Raw genomic sequence first — 19501 nt, forward strand, 5'->3', positions numbered from 1 at the left:
GAGTAAAAGGCTGCTGCAGCAGCAGCGGCAGCAATAATAAAACTGCATGCTCACAGGCAGCGAGCTGACGACCTACACTGATGGCTAATAAAACGTGTCGACATATTTGTGTCCGCTGTGACGACTTAATTGTGTTAAAATCACAATATGTGAAGAGTTTATGATCCCAATAACAGTTTGGACGTACATCACTTAGGCGTGTGGCTAATCCGAATATTGATTACAACAACACTCGGATTTTGCATATACACTATTTTTTCACAGCCACTGTTTGTAACCATGCCATTACACGCGCCAAAGTAACTTCTCTCGCTCTCTCTCTCGCTGTGCCGCCGCCGCCGCGGATTGCATTCATGCGTGCGCGTGTGTATGTGGGTATGTGTGTGGCTCTCGTATGGGACGAATAATACACGACTTGTTTGCATTTACTCTACGCAAATGAGCGGCGTCGGTGTTGTCGCTTTACTGTTTTCAAGGGTGGGGTGTGCTCTGCTGATGCTTGGAGGGGGATTTCGTGGAGGAGGTGAAGATGGAGGTGTACATGCAGAGAGTGGGCAAGTGTGGTGTGTGTTTTGGTCGGCGCCTGTAGATGATCTCCCTTGCCGTCCCTCAAAAACATTTGCGCCCATCAACATCATCATCATCTCACTCTCACTTGATAATGCTGCTGCTGCGCTGCAGTTTTTCCATTTTGCTATGCTTTGAATGACTAAGAGTTTTGTTGCTACGTCAGTCGTTGTATGGAGAATGGGAGGACTTCTCGTCAGTTGGCAACAACATAAAAATCACAGCACACAAATTCGCATGCTAACTGAGCGTTCGCTCATGCTCTTGCTCTCGCGCTCTCTCTCTCTCTAGCTTCCTCCCGCTTCTGCTATTGTCTGCCCCACTCTCGCGCTTTCGGCTAGTGCTGCTGCTGCTCCCATTGCCATTGTTGTTGCTGTTGCTGTTTGCTGCCGCTGTCAACGAGTGGGGTTACTGACTTTGCAGCAGCCAAGCACAGGGCAGACTGCTACCGTTGCTCTGCCTATACGTGTGCACGCCTGCATTTATGTATGAGTGTTCTTATGCATGTATGGCCGTGTGTATGTCAATGTAAGGGCGTGCGCGCAGCGCCGTTAGCAGCGAATGCAGTGTGTAAATGGGAGGAGGATGGACGTAAGGAACGATAGCAGCAGCGCCTACAACGTACGCTCCGCTTCGTCTGCATTTAATTTGCGGCTCGCATTTTTTGGCTCTGCTTTGGTTTTTCTTTTGCGCAGCAGCGATTGCGTCTCTCCGTCTGTGCGTCTATCTGAGTGCAATTTACACTTTTGCTCTTTGCTTCGCTTTCGTTTGGCGCCAAAACACGATGCGAAAACAACTACCGTTAAGGTTCAAAGAACTCTCTAGTCTAATTACGACTCATACGACTCATAACAAATTAATATCACACACAATGTGTGCATACATGTACACGTGTAAGCGTGTGTGTGTGTAAGCGTGTGCTTCGTCTGCAATTGCTTTGCTTAGAATTTATCATGACTGCATTGAGATCAATCGCATATTCGTAACGAGCGTGAGTGCATTTATATATCATAAATCTGTATACGTCTATAGACAACAACAGCAAAAGCAACTAAGAACACATGTCAACTGCAGTTGTATAATGACTATGAATACTATAACAGTAAAGTATGCCAGGCTGAAAGATACCCCGTAAACTCTATATTCGATTTTACTTAGCTGATATCAAATGAATATTGATCTTACTGCAGCATGCTTCTCTTCCTTTAGTCCCTTCCTGTCATAGAGGAAATCTTCCAATCATCCAGTCATCATATTAGGTAATTACAGGGCATAGAAGCGACTTAAATTGACGAGCGCAGGTTTTTTGGACTGGCGCCAAGCACAATGAATAGATAATTGTAATAATACACACAGACATAATCACAATTTGGTCTGTGGTCAAAACATGAAATGAATAGAGCGCACTGTGAGTGACCCACAGCCACAAACAGAAACAGAAGTGGCCAAATAAATAAGCATGCCTTGTATGTACTCACACGTATGTATGTATATCAGAAGATGAAAACGTTATATGCAGGCCAAACATGGGCTCCCCCAAAAGCTTTTTTTTTTTTTCAAAATGCAATGCACTCGTTCAACGTGTGCAAACAGCTGTGGGGCGGGTCGACTCTGCCGGGACGGCAGTGTAACAGAGCCTGGGCTAACGCACAGCCCAGAATGATTGGCGGGTTTGGTTGCTCTGGACAGATTCGAAAAGAAGGCGGCGGAGTGCGGCTGGGCAGGTCACACCAAATAGCCAGTCGGGCGTACGGTAGATTTACTTAAGCACGCATCGGCTGCGGTGCAAAGCAGAGCAAACTCCCGCCCAGGCATGGAAAATCAACAGAGATTGCTGTTCTTCCTATGAAGGCTGACCAATAAAACGGAGAAGCTTCTTCGTAGCTGATGCAAAACACAATAATAAAGACAGAGCAAGAGCGAGAGAGAGGGAGAGGGAGGGGGAGAGAGACTGAGAATGAAAAGCAGTCGCAGCATAAGAAACGCTCTCTCTTTCCCTATCTGGTTCGCTCTCTCTTATACACCCACACAGCTGCAAGGCGATTGAGCCTGGCAACCAACAGTAATGAAAAGAAAAGTTGTAAAAAGCCAAAGAGAGAAATGAAATAAAAATAAAGCAATCATTGCACTTGTCCCTCACAGCAGCAACAGTCGCAGCAGCAGCAGCAGCAGCAACAACGTCTTCCGATAGATCCTGTTGCTATGTTACATTTTCCATCTATATTTTTGTATAATACTTTTTTCACGTTGTTGCCGTGCTGGTTCGCATCGCCCACAATGGGCGTGGCAGTTATTTCCGTCAATTACGCCGACACACACAGCTCGGTGGCGAATGTGATAGAGCGAGTGAGGGATTGAATGATTTGTGTGAAGTGAATGATAAACCGATTTGCACAGGTTTTGAGAAAATATGGCAACGCTGCAGTTGTCTAACGAGCAGCTTACATAAAGGTCCACGCACACACACACACACACACACACACACACATGCATGCACGTGCAGTGGGAGATATTTACGTACTGCCTGGGAGTATGCAACAGATATTCGTTCATAAATGTGTGAGTGTGTGGTGAGAAAGGTAAATGGGCAGGGATATTAAATGATATCACTTGATTCTTATTATATTTGAAATCATTTAAATTCAAATGACTTTTACTTATAGTTGCTATTTAAGTCAGCAAATAGTTTCTCACTTGTTTTTGCAATTCGTTCTTGAATAACTAGTTTCTTATCGTCACACTGATTATTGACTTTCTGCTTCGATTGAGCATATTCTTTTATCTGGAAACCACAATTCGTTTTTCCTCCTTGGTAACTCTGTGCGTCGGCGTCGCCGTCACCGTCGGCATCGGCATCGGCGTCGGCGTGTGCAACCGAATAATCTAAATATAAGTCGACCGACCTCTGTCGACCCACTCTTTACCCGGCAGGTGGGCGGTGGGTGGTGGTTGGCTGTTCGTCGAAGGTCTGACGCACAAGTTCGTCAAAGTCGAGGCTGCAGCAGCGAAGCACCGTGGGGCTAACTATTAGAATTAACAAATAAATTGTGTGAGCTTAATGCTTATACTGAAATTATTAATTTTATTTAGTTATTTATTAATACAGATATTAGCCGAAAAACGCGATACACTATAAGTTTATTGTCTATAATATTCAAAGTTACAAAAACTATTAGGTAACCCAAATTTAGAATTTTTAACCAACTAAAAGTTTATAGGAAATATATTTAAGAATAGATTGAACATAATTATTATTATTGATTGACTGTCATTACATAAATACATCTATTAGCGGTATATAAAATATATTTTGCTATGCCTAACTGCAGTGAACAAAATGTTTTATATTTTATACAAACATATGGTTGAATTGCCCATTGTACTTGACGTCGCGACGTCTGACTGTCTGGCAAGTTGGTTTGTCGAGCTTTATAGCTGTTTGCTTCTTTCTGTGCGGGGTTGCCAGATGATTTGGACTTTGTATGCAACTGTACTGAGCTGTTGTGCAGATGAGTCTGTGTGTGTAAGTGAATGAGTGTGTGTGTCTGTGTGTGTACGTGTATTTGTGTGGGCGTTTTGATGGGCATTGGTATAAAATGTTTCAAGTATCATTTATACGAGCATTTTATTTTTACTCTTTGCGAGAGAGGAGAAAAGCGCCTCCTACGCCAGGATCCCAACCACGCCTGGACGACTGTGTAAATTAAAATGTTTCCGTTGTCGACGTAGCGCACACACACACACACACACACACACGTGCACATGCACATACATATGTATCGCAGCGTATTTTTGGTCAGAGATTGAAATTTATTGACCCGGCAACAGGCGCCAATGGTCGAAGGATGTCAGAGAATTGTCAGGATGTGAATTGCACTAATTATGAAATGGGTTTTCGGCCAGTCGGATGGCTGCCACAGTACTTCACATGATTAATGAACAATTTGTGTTTTCCATTTGCAGACGGTGATGCCAAATGATGTTGCGAATGCTGCGAGCGCCATTGTTGCACAACAATAACAATAATTGCAACAAGAACAGCTATTGCGACAACAACTATTGTATTAGCATGAGCAATAAGCCGACCAACACTAGCCAATTTTAGGGAAAAAAAAAAATAAACGCAACGAGACGCCAGCAACAACAAGAAGCCACACACATGTTGCTGCTACAATTGGAACGACCACAACGAGGAGAGCAACAGCAACTACGATGCTCAGCGCTGCCAATGGAACAGCAGCAACAGCAACACACACCGGAGCAGCAGCAGCAGCAGTTGCCGCTGGCGAAACTTATGTCATAACAAATAAACACCTCCATCAGCAGCAGCAGCAACATTTTGTTGTTGCCGCCAATACAATGGTTATACCAACGACTGCAGCAGCCGGTATACCAACAGCAACAACAACAACAGCAACAACTACAGCAGCAACAGTTGATACACAGCAGCAGCAGCCGCAGCAACAGCAGCAGCAGCAGCAGCAACATGTGTTGTTCCAGCCACAGTTACAGCTGCAGACAGCAGCAGCAGCAACAACTCAGCAGCCCACACAGCCGCGCCAACATCCCAAGAAGCGCAAATTTGATCCAGCTGAGCTGGACAAAGATGAGCAACACCAACAGCAGCAGCAGCAGCAGCAGCAGCAACAACAGCAGCAGCAACAACAACAGCAGCAGCAACAGCATACGTTGTACAAGCAACAGAAACCCGCCGAGACGAATGGGAACAGCGATGCGCTGTCCAATGGCAATATTGCTGCCGTGCAGCAAAATACGTTAGCTTTGCGCAATATGATTGTCAGTCCACCGTCAGCAATGAATTGTGGAGGTGCTGGTGCAGGTGCAGGCGCCGGCAACAGCAGTGAAATCAGACAGCAGCAACAGCAACAGCAGCAGCAGCAGCAGCAACGTATTATAATCGCCTCGCCGCTGCAACATGCGCCCAGTACTTATAAGCAACATGTTGTCAGTAGCAACAGCAACAGCAACAGCAGCGGCAGCAGCAACAGTCATGCAGCAATCAACCATTCGCGCACACACACGCCCGTCTACTATCAGCAGCACCACCAGCAGGCGCAACAACGTTTTAGCTTTAACTCACACAATCAGCAACATGTACAGGAACAGCAGCAGCAGCAGCAGCAGCAGCAACAACAACAGCAGCAACACGAACCTGTTGCTCTACTTGATCTCAGCGAATGGACTAATACGCGTGTCCTGGCCAAAGTTGGCAAGTGCTATGCACCGGGCAAAATACAGCAAGTGCACGAGGGCACAGCCACGCCCACGACAACGCCACCCTCAATACTCGTGAAATTCGATGCCTCCGAATTCGGTCAGCAACTGTATCAGGATGTGCTGCAGCAGGGACGCTACAATGTGATACTAGACGCCAGCCCACCCATGGCAGATGTAAGTACTAAACACACCCACACTCACACACCCCAAGTCCATCAGCTAATGCATCGGTTTCACCTTCCACAGATCACGCTGGACGCCCGGGTCTGTGTGCGCCAAAGTGTCGAGGGACGCACCGTTGACTTTGTCTACGTGGAGGGCATCATTATGGACATCAACCAGGGAACCAAGCAATATACCGTGCAATTGATCAATGAGGAATTGGTAAGAGACCACGACGATTCATTGATATAAATGGATAATTTAATGTCCTTTCTCGGTTCCTCTCTTCCAGCCCAATACGAAAGTTGTGCGTCGCGCCGATTTGCGGCTGCTGCTGCCGCCCTGGTGGGATGAGCTGAACGAGCTGGCGCCAACGGCAACGCCAACTGTGAGCGGTAAACGCAAATCGGAGCCGGCTACCGGCGGCGTCTATTCCAAGGCCTTTGTGGCAACGCGCTACGATGGCAAGCTGCCCACGAGCACGCCCCCAGCTGGACATGGAGGACTGCAGAAACATGAGTATTATCGAGCGGCTGCAACGTCGCCGTTCCAGGGCGGCGCAGTGCCGCCGCCGCCGGTGCCATTGACCCATGTGGAGCACCAGCAGGCCAATGGACTGCCGGACATTGTGATCTCGCCGGGCAGCAATGGACAGCAGCAGCAGCAGCAGCAGCACCACCACCACCAACAACTGAAAATGCATGTGCCATCGCCAGCGCAACAGCAGCAGCAGCAGCAACAACAACAACAGCAGCAGCAGCAGCAGCAGCAGCGCGGCTACGACGACTACGACTCCGATGATGAGCTGAAGCGCGTCGGCATCGACTACTCCCCGGCTGGCGGGGACGTGGATGCCGAGAAGATGAGCGCTTGCAGCAAGCGCAGCAGCATGCAGAGTCGAGGCAGCACATCCAGCTTAATCGATCAGAGGCTGACACCACGATCTCATCCAGCAACACCAAGGTAGGCGGGCAATCTTGAGAATGGAAAAGGGTTTGGCTCTTGCACTAAACAGAGTTTCCTAGAAATGAATTTGTGAATTATTATTTCCATATTTTTTAATGTTTCATGCTTATCATGAAGTTAGTTATCTTAATTCTTGGAATAAACAACTAATAATATTTATGTTACCACGGGGCGTTATAAATCGCATTTCTAACTTCTGAGTATACGTAGAACATTCAGAATAAATTCGGACTCTCTTTTTATTAAGAGTTCAATGAGTTGCGTTCTAGCATATAATGAAATTCTTATATAATATTTTTTGAGTATAGTTAAATTCTATTTAACGAATTGAATGTTTTATATATCGTAAATACATATTTAATATTCTTTGGGGTATTTTTTTATATATCCATTAACCTATATGATTTTCTGTATACTATACTTCTTCAGTCTATTATGGAATCTGTTATTTCCTTTGCCATATTTATTCGCAATCTCTTTATATCCTAGCTTTCGCTCAATTTTCATTAGCTGCCGGGTATTAACGGCTCTGCACCTGTGCGCACCGCAATCATATTTAACTATAAATAATGCTCCCGTTATATTTAGAATTTCTGCCAATGCTCTCTTGAGTTTTGTTATTAAGAGTGGCGTGTCTATAAGCGCTGCTGGCGTCGACTGCGCTGCCTGCGGTTGTAACCCGTTGGCTAAAGTATTTTGAGCATTGCCTTCACTCAATTTCATTAATTACATACAAGCACACATGCATATACAAATCTACAGTGTATGTGTGTGGATATCAAAGTGTGTGAGTGTGTGTGCGTATATTAAGGAGAATATTTTCGTTGACAGATCTCAGGCAACGACGCCGCATCGCTTCAAGAAGGGCGACATTGTGGAATCGGAATCCGGAGTGCGCAAGAAGTACAATGGCAAGCAATGGCGACGTCTCTGCACGCTGTGCATGAAAGAATCTCAGCGGCGCGGCTTTTGTTCCAGACATTTGAATCAGAAGGGCAACAATGCGCTGCCCTCATCAACGGGGCCGGGTCGTTTTCTCAGGTGCGGCTATAAACCTAACAGCTTTACCAGTTCAGCTATTGCTGTTGCTGTTGTTCTAACCATATCTCTCTCTCTCTCTCTCTCTCTCTCTCTCTCCCTTTGTATTTATCATGACTCTCTTTTTGTCTATCTCTCCCTCTCTCTCTTCAGTGATAGCCGTTCGAGCAGCAAAACACAAAACGATGAGGATAACTCTCGCGATTCGGAAACATCGCCCAACTATCGGGTCACGGGTCGCTATGATCAGGAAGAGACCGATGTGGCCGCCATGTTAGGTACGTGCAACTCACACCTCTTGACTTTTTATGACACCGCTGCGCCGTCGCTGTCGGCTCTCCTCCTCGTCCTCCGCCTCCTACTACTACTACTACTCATTCGAAGTGGAATCATAAAAGCAACACGTTTCCATTATTTTGTTCTTTTTGTGTTGAAATTTATTCATAGTTAGCTCGCATTCATTTTCAAGGCTGGCTTTCCCAGCCTGGGCTGAGTTTCCTTCTCAATGCCCAAATGAGCGCCAGCTTTAGCTGTTAATCTGCCTGTGTTCACGCAATTACCCACACAGCTGCAAAACAGTTAAGATCACTCTGTAGCGCAGCCTCTCGACTGCATCTAGGCTGTTCTCTGGCCTGCTTTCCACGGCGCTTCTACAGATATGCATTTAGCTTCGGCACGGGCGACTTTCAAATGCGCTGTAATGAAATTCATAAAAATTTTAAATGAAATCAACTAAGCAAGTTTAATTTGAATTATAAACATTTCTTCAGAAATATGCCTAAATAATAAAATATGAATTTTCTATACAACATATAAAATGATAAAACTCCAATATATGATAAATATCTCAAATTGATCATCGATATATATAAAAAATGATAAAAATTATAATTATTTATGTAATTAATTGAAGAGAAGTTTAATATATAGAAAATAAAACGTATTCATCGTAATATAAATGCATGAAAAAATGCTTATAATTCAAATTGAGCTAATACGATTGCCTAATTGATAGATTTTAAATATATTCTCTGACTTAAGTCTACATAAATTTTATTTACTATCGAGAAGTATTGAAACTAAAAATTTTGAACAGCCCAAATTGATTTGCAGCGCAATGAAGCAGTCGATGTTGCCTAGACTTTCTTCATATTGTTTTGAATGCATTTCGAATTCTCTATAAAAATGCCTATCATAAAGTTTTATTATGGCAGCGCCGCTGCTGACCATTTCATATACATATGTATGTACATGCATACATAAACCCACACACACGCACAGCGCTCTGGACAAAGGTCGTTGGTTTTGTTAAGGTGTTCTCGGGGCCGTGGCTGATCAGGGGTGCTATTGTTTGAGGTGTGCGTGCAGCAACAGCAACAGCAATAGCAATAATAATAACAACAACGTTAGCTAGCCACTTGAAAGTGTGACCGCAGCGTGATTTACACGCAAGCGTAAAATGCAGACGCAGCGACGTCGACGCCGACGTGGCCAGCAGCAGCGGCGACGCGTACGCATTCCAATGCACCTGCATGCGATCGATGCAGCGACGCGACGTCGCTGCGTCGCAGCCACTTGAAACGAACAATGCTGCGCAGCCGAAACAAAAGCGCGCTGCGTGCGGATCGCAACAGATTCTTCTTTTCTCGTTATTTGCCCTGCCTTTGATTCGTTTTTACCTAAACAAAAATGCACTTGAGAGAGCGCGCTCACACGCACGCACACACAAAGCGAGAGAGAGGCACACAGACAAGCAGCAGCACCCACACAGTCAAAGCACAGACCGACACAACAGGTAAACAAACATGGACGACAAGAGCGTGAGTGTGAGCGTGATCCCAAAGAGCCCAAAAGCCGAGTGAGCGCATGAGAGCGTAGCAAACGAACACAACTGACGATTGCGAGAGGGAGAGAAAGAGAGCGGCGCTCAGTTTATGCTGCCGCTGGCCGCTCAGTTGAAGTGCTTGCTGGTTGTTCTTTTGACGTCGTCGTCGTCGCCGTCGTCGCATTTTATGTTGAAAACTGTCAAAGGCAAGGCAAGAAGACAGAACGCGGCGCAAAAGCAAAAAATAAAATAAAATAAAATACAACAAAAAAAAGAAAGAATAAAAAGTGAATACCGATGCGAATGCAGCAGACAAAACGAATGTGACGACGACAAAAAGTTTTCAAGCAAATTAAATACAGAAAATGAAAATATGTGCCGAAAGTGATGCCAATCAAAGTGTTTGTTCTTAACTGAGCAACAGCAGGCTGCAGTCGCAGTAGACAGCAACGGCGACAGCAACAGCAGGAGCACGAGGCGGAGGAGGAGGAGCAGCAGCAGCAGCGAATATGAATGCATTCCAGGATTTTGAGCTGGGCGCTAAATTATATTTACAGTGCTTATGTAATGATAACTATAAATGAAAACTATTGTGCTTGCAACAAATGTCTAACAGTTACCTCTCTCCCTCTGTCCACACTATCTCTCTATCTCTCTTTGTGCCTTCTACTCTCTCACTCTGCAGTGTCACTGAGCAGCTCGCGCTCTGCAACGCCATCGTATACATCACCCGTGAATCATGCCGGCGCCTCGCCGCTGAACGCCATCGCCCACTCCCCGGTCAACGTGTCTAATCATAGGCAAAATTTCTTTACGCCCATTGCGAATCAGTCGCAGCAGCAGCAACAGCAACAGCATGTGACAGCAGTTGCTGCTGTGCCGCTGGATAGCAAATGGAAGACAACACCCAGTCCGGTATTGTACAACGCCAACAACAACAACAACAACAACAATGGCTGGGAGAGCAGTCAACAGCCGCCACCGCCACCGCCACAAACGGCGGCCGTTTCGCTGGTAATGCATGCACCGCCGCCACAGCAACAACAACCACCTGCCGCTCATCTCAATGCGCTGCCAGCGCCACCAGCGCCGCCCAGCAGCAGTCTTGGTCATGCGACCAGCGTCATACGCATCTCCAGCAGCCAGCAACAACATCAACAACAACAGCAACAGCAGCAGCAACAACAACAGCAGCAACAGCACCAACAACAACATGTTGTAGTATCCACAGCCGGCCATCAAACGTTTCATCCTGTCATTGTGAATGCTGCCCAACAGTCGCACATTCATTCGCAGAATTCATTGGCTGTTTCCGTTGGGCAGCAGCAGCAACCGATACAGCATCAACAGCAACAGCAACAACCACCGCCGCCACTGCCGCCCACATCGGTCGCATTTCATCCACATCCGCCAACCACGCCCACATCCGTAGCAGTGGCTGGGACGACAGCACAGGACAAGTCATTGCCAAAAAACGGTAAGTGCCCAATGAACTCTTAACTAGAACTTTTCCACTGATTAAAGTAGAGCGATACAAGTTCGATTGATAAGGCAATTGTGCTTCGCCTTATTACCGATATATAATTATCGATTAGATTTCGATTAATTTAAAGCTTGCTTTGTTTTTATTTATATAAATGCATATTGACGTCTGAGAAATTTAAGAAAAATATATAATTATTGCCTAGGTTTCCTTAGATATTTTCGAAACGCTTTGACTAATCATAAAAGATTTTCCAAAATATATACATACATATGTATATGTTATATAAATGATATAGACTTCATTTCTATAAAGTATAACTAAAAAAATAAATAAATTCAGATTCATGCTGTAAAATATTAAAAAAAATGTTTAGCCAAGCTAAAAGCATTTTTTAATATTTATCAAAAATTAATAAATAAATATATATTATTATTTATTAAACTTTAATAATAATCATCATAAATATACAAAAATAATTTGTTAATATTTTGAGTAAGTCAAAAATAAAATTTTGGTGTAACTAAAGATAAATTTATATATATAGATTTATCTAAAATTATTTATTTCTAATTTTGTAAGTATATCTCTTAGATATACTCATGAAACTTTGTCTACGAAATACCAACCAAAGTTAAAAATATAAAATTTATAATAATGTAAATTGAAATATTTGGAGTGAACTTTAAGAAATGGGGAATTCCTTTAATGTGCAAATCTCTAAATATAGAAGAATATTTAGACCCTTGATTTCAATGTTTTCATTAAAGCTGACTGCTTTAACATTTTCGCTTATTATAATAAAGTGTTTTGCTGTATTTCAATATCTTCAATTATCTAATATTGCTTCATGTCTTTGCAGGCTACAATGCGGCTAGCTGTCCATGGCAAAAGCTACTGCCGCAAATGCCAGCCGTGACCAAAGCAACTCCGTCGACTGCCGTGACAACGACAACCACAAACAGCAACTACAGCGTGGCCATGCTGCACCATCAACAGCAACAGCAGCAGCAACAACAGCAACAACAACAGCAGCAGCATCCTCAGCAGTTGTCGTCGACCACATCGTCAACACAGCAGCAACAACAGCAGCAGCAGCAACACTCGCCACTTAATCACAACAACAATCATTTGGTTGTGCCCGCGCCGCTGTCGTCGCCTGGCAAGCCACTCAACTGCTCCATCAACGATGCCAAGGTGGCCGCAGCCGCAGCAGCTGCAGCAGCAGCCGCAGCCGCTTCGACCAGTGCAACGGACGAGGCTGAGGAGCCCGATGAGCAGCTGGACGATGATGTGTTCGAGAGCACGCCCTCTGCGCCAGCTATCTCGAATGGCAAGAAGGGAGCGACGGCAACGATGCGACTGCCCACATACAACAGCAACATACGCAAGTTGGAGGAATGCCATGATTCCAGCGATGGTGCTGGCGGTGCGCCGGCGACGTCGGCGGCCAAGCGACGCAGTCAGTCGCTCAGTGCGCTGCAGCAGCAGCAGCAACAACAGCAGCAGCAGCAACAGCCTCAGCAGTCAACGGCTGCGGCTGGCAAGAAGATACGTCGGCCGATGAACGCTTTTATGATTTTCTCGAAGAAGCATCGCAAGGTGGTGCACAAGAAGCATCCCAACCAGGACAATCGAACGGTTAGCAAAATACTGGGCGAATGGTGGTACGCGCTGAAGCCGGACGAGAAGGCCCAGTATCATGAGCTGGCCAAGGCGATGAAGGATGAGCATTTCCAGCAGCATCCGGACTGGAAATGGTGCTCCAAGGATCGCCGCAAGTCCTCAACATCGGGTGGCAAGGGCAACGCCGCTGCCGCGGGCAATGCCAGCACAGCCGACAGCAAGCAGCGTCTCGTCTCTGTGGATGGCTCCGATTCGCTGGATGATATGTGCCCCTCCACGCCCGGTGGCAGCGGCAGTGGCGGCGCCCAAGCTACGGAGCTGCAGGGCGACATCATCCCACTGACCATCGATACCTACAACATTGCGTGCGACGAGACGCCCACGACCATTGCTGGCCAGGCACAGGGCAACTGCAAGGCCAAGCAGCTGAAGAACGAGCTGCAGTCCGATGAGGACGAGCAAATGGTCGTTGTTGAGGACGAGCAGCCGGCAAAGAAATTGGATCTGCAGTGCCTCGAGCGAGTGAACGACTTGGACATGGACGACACGCCCTACGACTATCGCAAGCAACAGCAGCAACAGCTCCAAACGGATGCGGAACAGGTGGGATAGCGGCCTTCCTCCATCTTTATATTCTTCATATTCACACTTCTCCTTCTCCATTTGCAGCGCACTCAGGAAGACCATGCGAGCATCTGCAATGGCCAGACAATGTCCGCTCCGTCGTCTAGCGCAGAGCGCGAGATCACATTGAAGCCGAAGGCCATCAAGGCGCATCCGGCACTGGAGAGCACCATGCTGCCGTACCCACAGATGCCCATGTACACGCACTACACTAGTCCCAAGAATCCAATCGGTGTAACACCATTCCAACCCACAGGCGAGCAAGCACTAAAACAAATCTCTTGACCAAGCGACAGTTGCTCATTGTAGTTTTTCTTCTTCTTTCTTTCTCTCTTTCTTTTGCAATAAATTAGGCGGCGCCTTCAAATCGATGCCCATCAGTCCCAAGGGCAGCAGCTCTTCTGGCTGCAAATCGGATGAGCAGCAGCTGCAGGCGCACATTAAGCAGGAGGACATCAAGCAGGAGCCGCCATCGCCATACAAGCTGAATGGGGGCGGCGCTGGCGCGCCCACTGGAGGCGTTATTAGCGCACCGCCGCCCAGCAGCGCCATCTTCAATTTCAATGTGCCAATAGCGACGGCCCTCAGCCAGAAGCAATACCATTATCCCTTGCCGCACACCCTGTGCAGTCCGACCGACGTCAGAGGTGAGCTTCCAGCTAGAGCAAGATTTAGATGACGAAATGCGATTGCTTACATTTTAGTTGTCTATATTCGTTTGATTATTATCTGACTATTATTATTATTATTATTATTATTATCATTATTATTGTTTGTTAATCAAGTCCGTTGAAGTCCTTTTGTTGTTGTTTCTGCTTAGTTTCGTATTTACCAGAAATATTGGCTTTATTTTCGACTATGATTTGTGTGCTATAAATATTGTTATATGATTTGAGATCGATTTTTGTATATTGTATACCAAAGACAAAATTAAACCCAACCACCTGCCGCCCCTCACCTCGCCCATTTCGCATCCGACTGACGCTCATGTTGAGAGGTTCTAGTTTTTGGTTTATAACGAAAGCCTTATGCATAACATCTTTCTCTCTATTTCTCCAAAACGCTTGCATAATCCTCTCTCACACACACACACCCACACTCACACACCTATCACATCGCCCGCTTCTCGCTCTGTCTCTCTCACACTTCATCGAAAAGAAACTCGTAAAGCCACTGAACTCGAACCAAAACAAGAACAAGACATAATCAATCCCAGCACCGATCTAGCAACGGACGAGGACGCTGCAGCAGCCAATGAAGAGATTCACGAAGACAACAACAACAACAACAACAACCACAACGACGACGACGAAAACGATGAAGATAATGACGACGATGACAACGACGACGACGATGATGATGATGAAGACGATGAGCAATTCATGGCAGAGCTGGCCAGCGTCACGTCAGATCTCGATGACATTGCTCCGTATACGATTCCCAAGGCAGTCACACCCATGCCGACGGTGCTGCCGTCTGTGCTCAAGCGCAAGCAATTCACCATAGTGCGCTCGCTGACGCCGCTGCAGCCGGCGAACTCACCACACCAGCAGCTGAAGCATCTGCATCAGCGGCGCGTCGAGACTCCGCCAACGGTTATAACGCGCGTGCCAACGCCAACGGCGATGCCGACGTCAACGATTATTGCGACGGCGGCGTCGTTGCCGCGAAATCATTTTACTATCATACGCACACAACAAAGAACCGTTACACCACAACACACCACACCGCCGCCATTGTTTTTCAAGAGCTCAAAAGCTCAGACATCAACATTAGCATTGACATCATCTCCATCATCAATAACAACAACAACAACAGCAAGTTCAATAACAACCACCAACACCACTAACACCACCACCACAACAACAACTACAACAACAACAACTAGTCACTGTAACGAGCAACTTATTCAATTTCCCAATAATTTCAATAATGCTGCTGCTGCAACAACAACGGCAACAACAACAACAACAACTAATCCAAATACCCATCCCACAACAACAACAACAACGACAACGTCTATAATACGCAAACTGTTGACGCTGCAAGACGGCAACAAGGCCACCGGACGAGCAGCCATACTGTACGACGCCTTGGTGCTGGACACGCTGCACGGCAACGACGACGACGACGACGACGCCGATGACGACGACGGCGGCGGCGGCGGCGACAATGCGAACGACAACAGTGCTGAGCAACAACAACAGCAACAAGTGTCCATAAAGGCGACAACTGTGCAACAGCAGCAGCAACAGCAGCCAGCAACAATGCTGCTAATCACCGACGTCAACAGCTACAATCAGACACATGTTGCGGCGTCGACGTCGGGCGCAACATTGCGTCCGTTGTCGTTCATTAGCATCAATGCGTGCAACAAGATCACGCTGCCGGCCAATACGCGGATACTGAGCACAACGGCAACCACGACCACGCCCACGCTGACGGTGCTAACCAAGGCGGCGGGGGCCACAAATCATAGTACTAATAAAGCCAATGAACTAACCATAACAGCAACTGTTGATAGCGGCAACAACAACAACAGCAACAACAATAATAATAATAATAATAATAATCATAGTAAACGTATTAACAACAACAATAGCAACAACAACAACAACAGCAATAGCAATGGCATTAACAACGATGCCACCACCATACTCATGATCAACTCCAACTCATCCGCAGCCCATCAGGCCTGTGTGCCCAACTCGCCGGCTGCCGTCAGCCTGGGGCATGCCGCCAACATTGCCACGCCGCCCGCCTCGGCGCCAGCGCAAATTCTCGGCTCTGGCGGCCCGGCGCCACCTCAGAAAATGTTCTTCACCATGGGTCATCCGGTAAGTGCAGCTGGTTGACTTAATTACCCTGAGCTTTAACTAACACTGGATTGTCCTTAGTATCCACTGCTGCCACCGCCGCACCAGCAGGGCTCGACAGGTCTGGAGCACCTGCAGCTGGAGGCATTTGCGCCCGGCTACCTCTTCAAGAAGCACAACAGCGGCCTGGGAGTGCAGGGTGCGCCGCCGCCGCCACTGCCATCGGTCGTGGCACAGACGACGCTGCGCCTGCACGGCTATCCGGCCAGTGGCCACGGCCAGGAGCAGCCGCCGGCTAGCTCGCCCTCGTTCAAGTCGATGCCCTCGACGCCCAAATCGGCGACATATCACCACAGTGCCCAGCCGGACTCGTCGGGCAAGCGCAGCGCCAGCAATGAGGCTGCCGAGGAGGCGGACGTGGACGTCGAGGTGGACTCCGATGGCCAGCAGCAGTTCGTGCTGGCGCCAACGCCGGCCCAGCTGGGATGTGCTCCGCTGCAGCGGCGCAAGAATTTATGTAAGTGCCAGCAGCGGGATATTTCTATTGAATGACAATCTTAATCAATCTCTGTCCGTAAATGCAGCTCAAAGCAAGTCGGATAACGTGGTCAGCAGCACGGGCGGCTATGGTGGCGTCAGCAATGGCCAGCACATTGGACGCAAGCTGCACTCGCCCACCATGATGGAGGTGAACAGCAGCAGCCTCAGCTCCGCCCTGCCCACGCCCACCTCGTCAACGACCACGCCCAACAGCGACGAGCAGCAGCCGCTGTCGCCCCCGGTCCACGGCAACAATGTGAGCAGTCAGGCTGCCAAGTCGCCCATTAGGTGCGTGCCGGCCTCTGCGCCCGCCGTGGTGTCGCGCAAGAAGAAGAACGATGAAGTTAACAAGTAAGCTGGCTCAAGCCCATTGCATTGTCCGCTGAACTAATCCTTGAACCTCTCCTTTTGAAGTGTGCTGCTGGACTTTGAGAAGAAGTACAAGGCGCTGCCACAGTTCAAGCCCGAGGACTGCCAATCGCCCAGCGCCATTGCTGTGCCGTCGCCGCCGCGTGTCTACGGCACGAACTATCGCAAAAAGAATGCCGTGCAGCCACCGGTGCAGAAACTAAGTACGTATGCGCTCTGAGACATCTCTTATATAGACATATGTATGTGCAGATTCTAATTGAACTTTTGCATCCTTTAGTGGGCGAGGATGATTCGATTGATGAGCCGGCATCGGCGCCGCCGACCACCACACAGCGTTTCTTTGGCGCCGACTTCAACAATGATCTGAGAGGTAAACTAAGACCAAGTAGTCCGCACATTTACACAAACGCAACCGGAACTAATCATCCATTTGCCGCAGAACTGGAGACCGGCGATCAAGCGGGCCGCTCGCCACGCACACCCAAAACGCCGTTGCAGAGCGCACGCTCCGATGTCAGCGAAAAGGGACACCGCAAGGTCCTCGAAACGCGTCGCAATTTGGTCATGCAGCTGTTCAACGAGCACGGCGTCTTCCCATCCGCTCAGGCAACCATTGCTTTTCAGGTGTGTAACTAGATAAATACCATTTGTATCTGAAGCTAAAGCTTTCAATCTCTTATAGACCAAACACATTGATGTGTTCCCACGCAAGCAGGACCTTCAGCTAAAGATACGCGAGGTGCGCCAGAAGAACATGGGCCATCCGCCCAGGACGCCGCACTCGGCCGGTCCCAACACGCCCTCCGACTCCAATCCCTCATCGGCCACGCTGAGCGCCAATCTGAACAGCCAAACAAACGTGGGAGGGTCGGCAGGTAATTGACGAAATGCAGCACCTGAGCACCGAGAGAATGCTTATGGGAATATATAAAGTTCTGTGAGCACTAGAGAATGTAATATTCATAGTCAAATCTCTAAACTCATATTAGATAATCCCAGTTTAAGGAATATAATATAGTATTTATCTAGTTTGAAGTAGGGACATTTATATTGATCATTATCTTCTGCAGATAATCTAAAATTGAAATATATAAATAATCTAATAATATGGATATATTTCGATCTATATGCCATTTCAACGTTTTCAACTTACTTTTCATATTCAGCATTGTTAATAGATTCCCTAAAATAATATCGAGCTAGAATTATAATCTATAATATCATAGAACTCATTTCATTTCAATTCCTTACAGCAAATATGCATCAATCGAATTCATATAAAAATTTTAAAGAAATCTAGAAATTTGATTCTCAACTTAGCCAAGTTTTCTGCCTAATTTCACATTTCCCTCTCCATTGGCATTTGCATTGTAAACGTTTAATTTGAATTCCCCTTTTCTATTCTGAAAACATTGTATAGATGTTTTTTCGTATTATTATGCGACAGGTATGCACCAGCCACACTAATAGAGACAACAACAACAACAGCAAAGGCAACATCAACAGAAACAACAACAATAGAAACAGCAAGAAAGCACAGCAATAAACTGGTCTACAACACAGGAAACGTCTAAAGGAGCTCAAAGGTCGGTGCTTAGCAGGATGACAGGATCTGAGTGGAACGAGCTGCGAGTGACAAATTACTTGAAATTAGTAAACGAAATAGGGATAACAAAATATATAATTGCAGCAGCGCACACACCACACACACACACACACACAAACATAGATACTGTGCATGTATGAGATACATGTGAAAGAAAAACAAAACAAAAGAAAAACAACAGAAATAGTTTATATTGAAACAAAGCAAAATCGAAGAGATGAAAAAAAAAACAACATAAAACAAAAAATATATATTAAAATTTTTAATTGCAATAGGCATTTTTACTACAAGCGTAACAGAGACAGAGAGACAGTAGAGAAAGAAAAAGAGAGAGAGAGAGAGAGAGTAGAAATGAATTTATTAAGCAGCTTAATAAATCCAGCATTGAAGGTAGGAAGATAGAACTTTTTGAAGAATATATGAAGTACATACCGTATGGAAACATTATTGTATAATGGCTTAGTTATTAATTTACAGGCAAACAAGCAACAAACAAAAACTACAGCAACAGCAACAACAACAACAGCAACAATAAACAAGCAAACACAATGAATATAAGCAAATAGAAATAATATTATTAAGAACAAAAAACAAACCCAATACGAATTGCACATTAATTTTGAAGTGTATTTAGCACA

At 46.3% G+C, this 19501-nt stretch overlaps 1 protein-coding gene across 4 annotated transcripts in view; it reads left to right on the forward strand.

Moving 5' to 3' along the window:
* cic (Putative transcription factor capicua) overlaps positions 1–19501 on the forward strand; it is a 57187-nt gene that overhangs the window by 36188 nt on the left and 1498 nt on the right. Inside the window, exons 2-18 of one of the 4 annotated variants that reach the window (XM_089265801.1) lie at positions 4531–5979; positions 6052–6189; positions 6260–6930; positions 7765–7974; positions 8125–8249; positions 10482–11273; positions 12142–13508; positions 13575–13785; positions 13883–14176; positions 14688–16366; positions 16427–16862; positions 16930–17236; positions 17300–17457; positions 17535–17627; positions 17697–17881; positions 17940–18132; positions 18678–19501. The exon at positions 18678–19501 is cut by the window's right edge and continues 1498 nt beyond it. In XM_089265801.1, the coding sequence (XP_089121927.1) occupies positions 4780–5979; positions 6052–6189; positions 6260–6930; positions 7765–7974; positions 8125–8249; positions 10482–11273; positions 12142–13508; positions 13575–13785; positions 13883–14176; positions 14688–16366; positions 16427–16862; positions 16930–17236; positions 17300–17457; positions 17535–17627; positions 17697–17881; positions 17940–18132; positions 18678–18724 (8106 nt within the window). In that variant the 5' untranslated portion in view covers positions 4531–4779 and the 3' untranslated portion in view covers positions 18725–19501. The remainder of the gene's footprint in view (positions 1–4530; positions 5980–6051; positions 6190–6259; positions 6931–7764; positions 7975–8124; positions 8250–10481; positions 11274–12141; positions 13509–13574; positions 13786–13882; positions 14177–14687; positions 16367–16426; positions 16863–16929; positions 17237–17299; positions 17458–17534; positions 17628–17696; positions 17882–17939; positions 18133–18677) is intronic. The other 3 variants (XM_089265802.1, XM_089265803.1, XM_030386608.2) reach the window with 3 other exon arrangements.

This window comes from Drosophila navojoa, chromosome 2 (assembly GCF_054131105.1).
Source record: "Drosophila navojoa isolate 15081-1374.11 chromosome 2, UAZ_NAV_1.0, whole genome shotgun sequence".
NCBI lineage: Eukaryota > Metazoa > Arthropoda > Insecta > Diptera > Drosophilidae > Drosophila > Drosophila navojoa.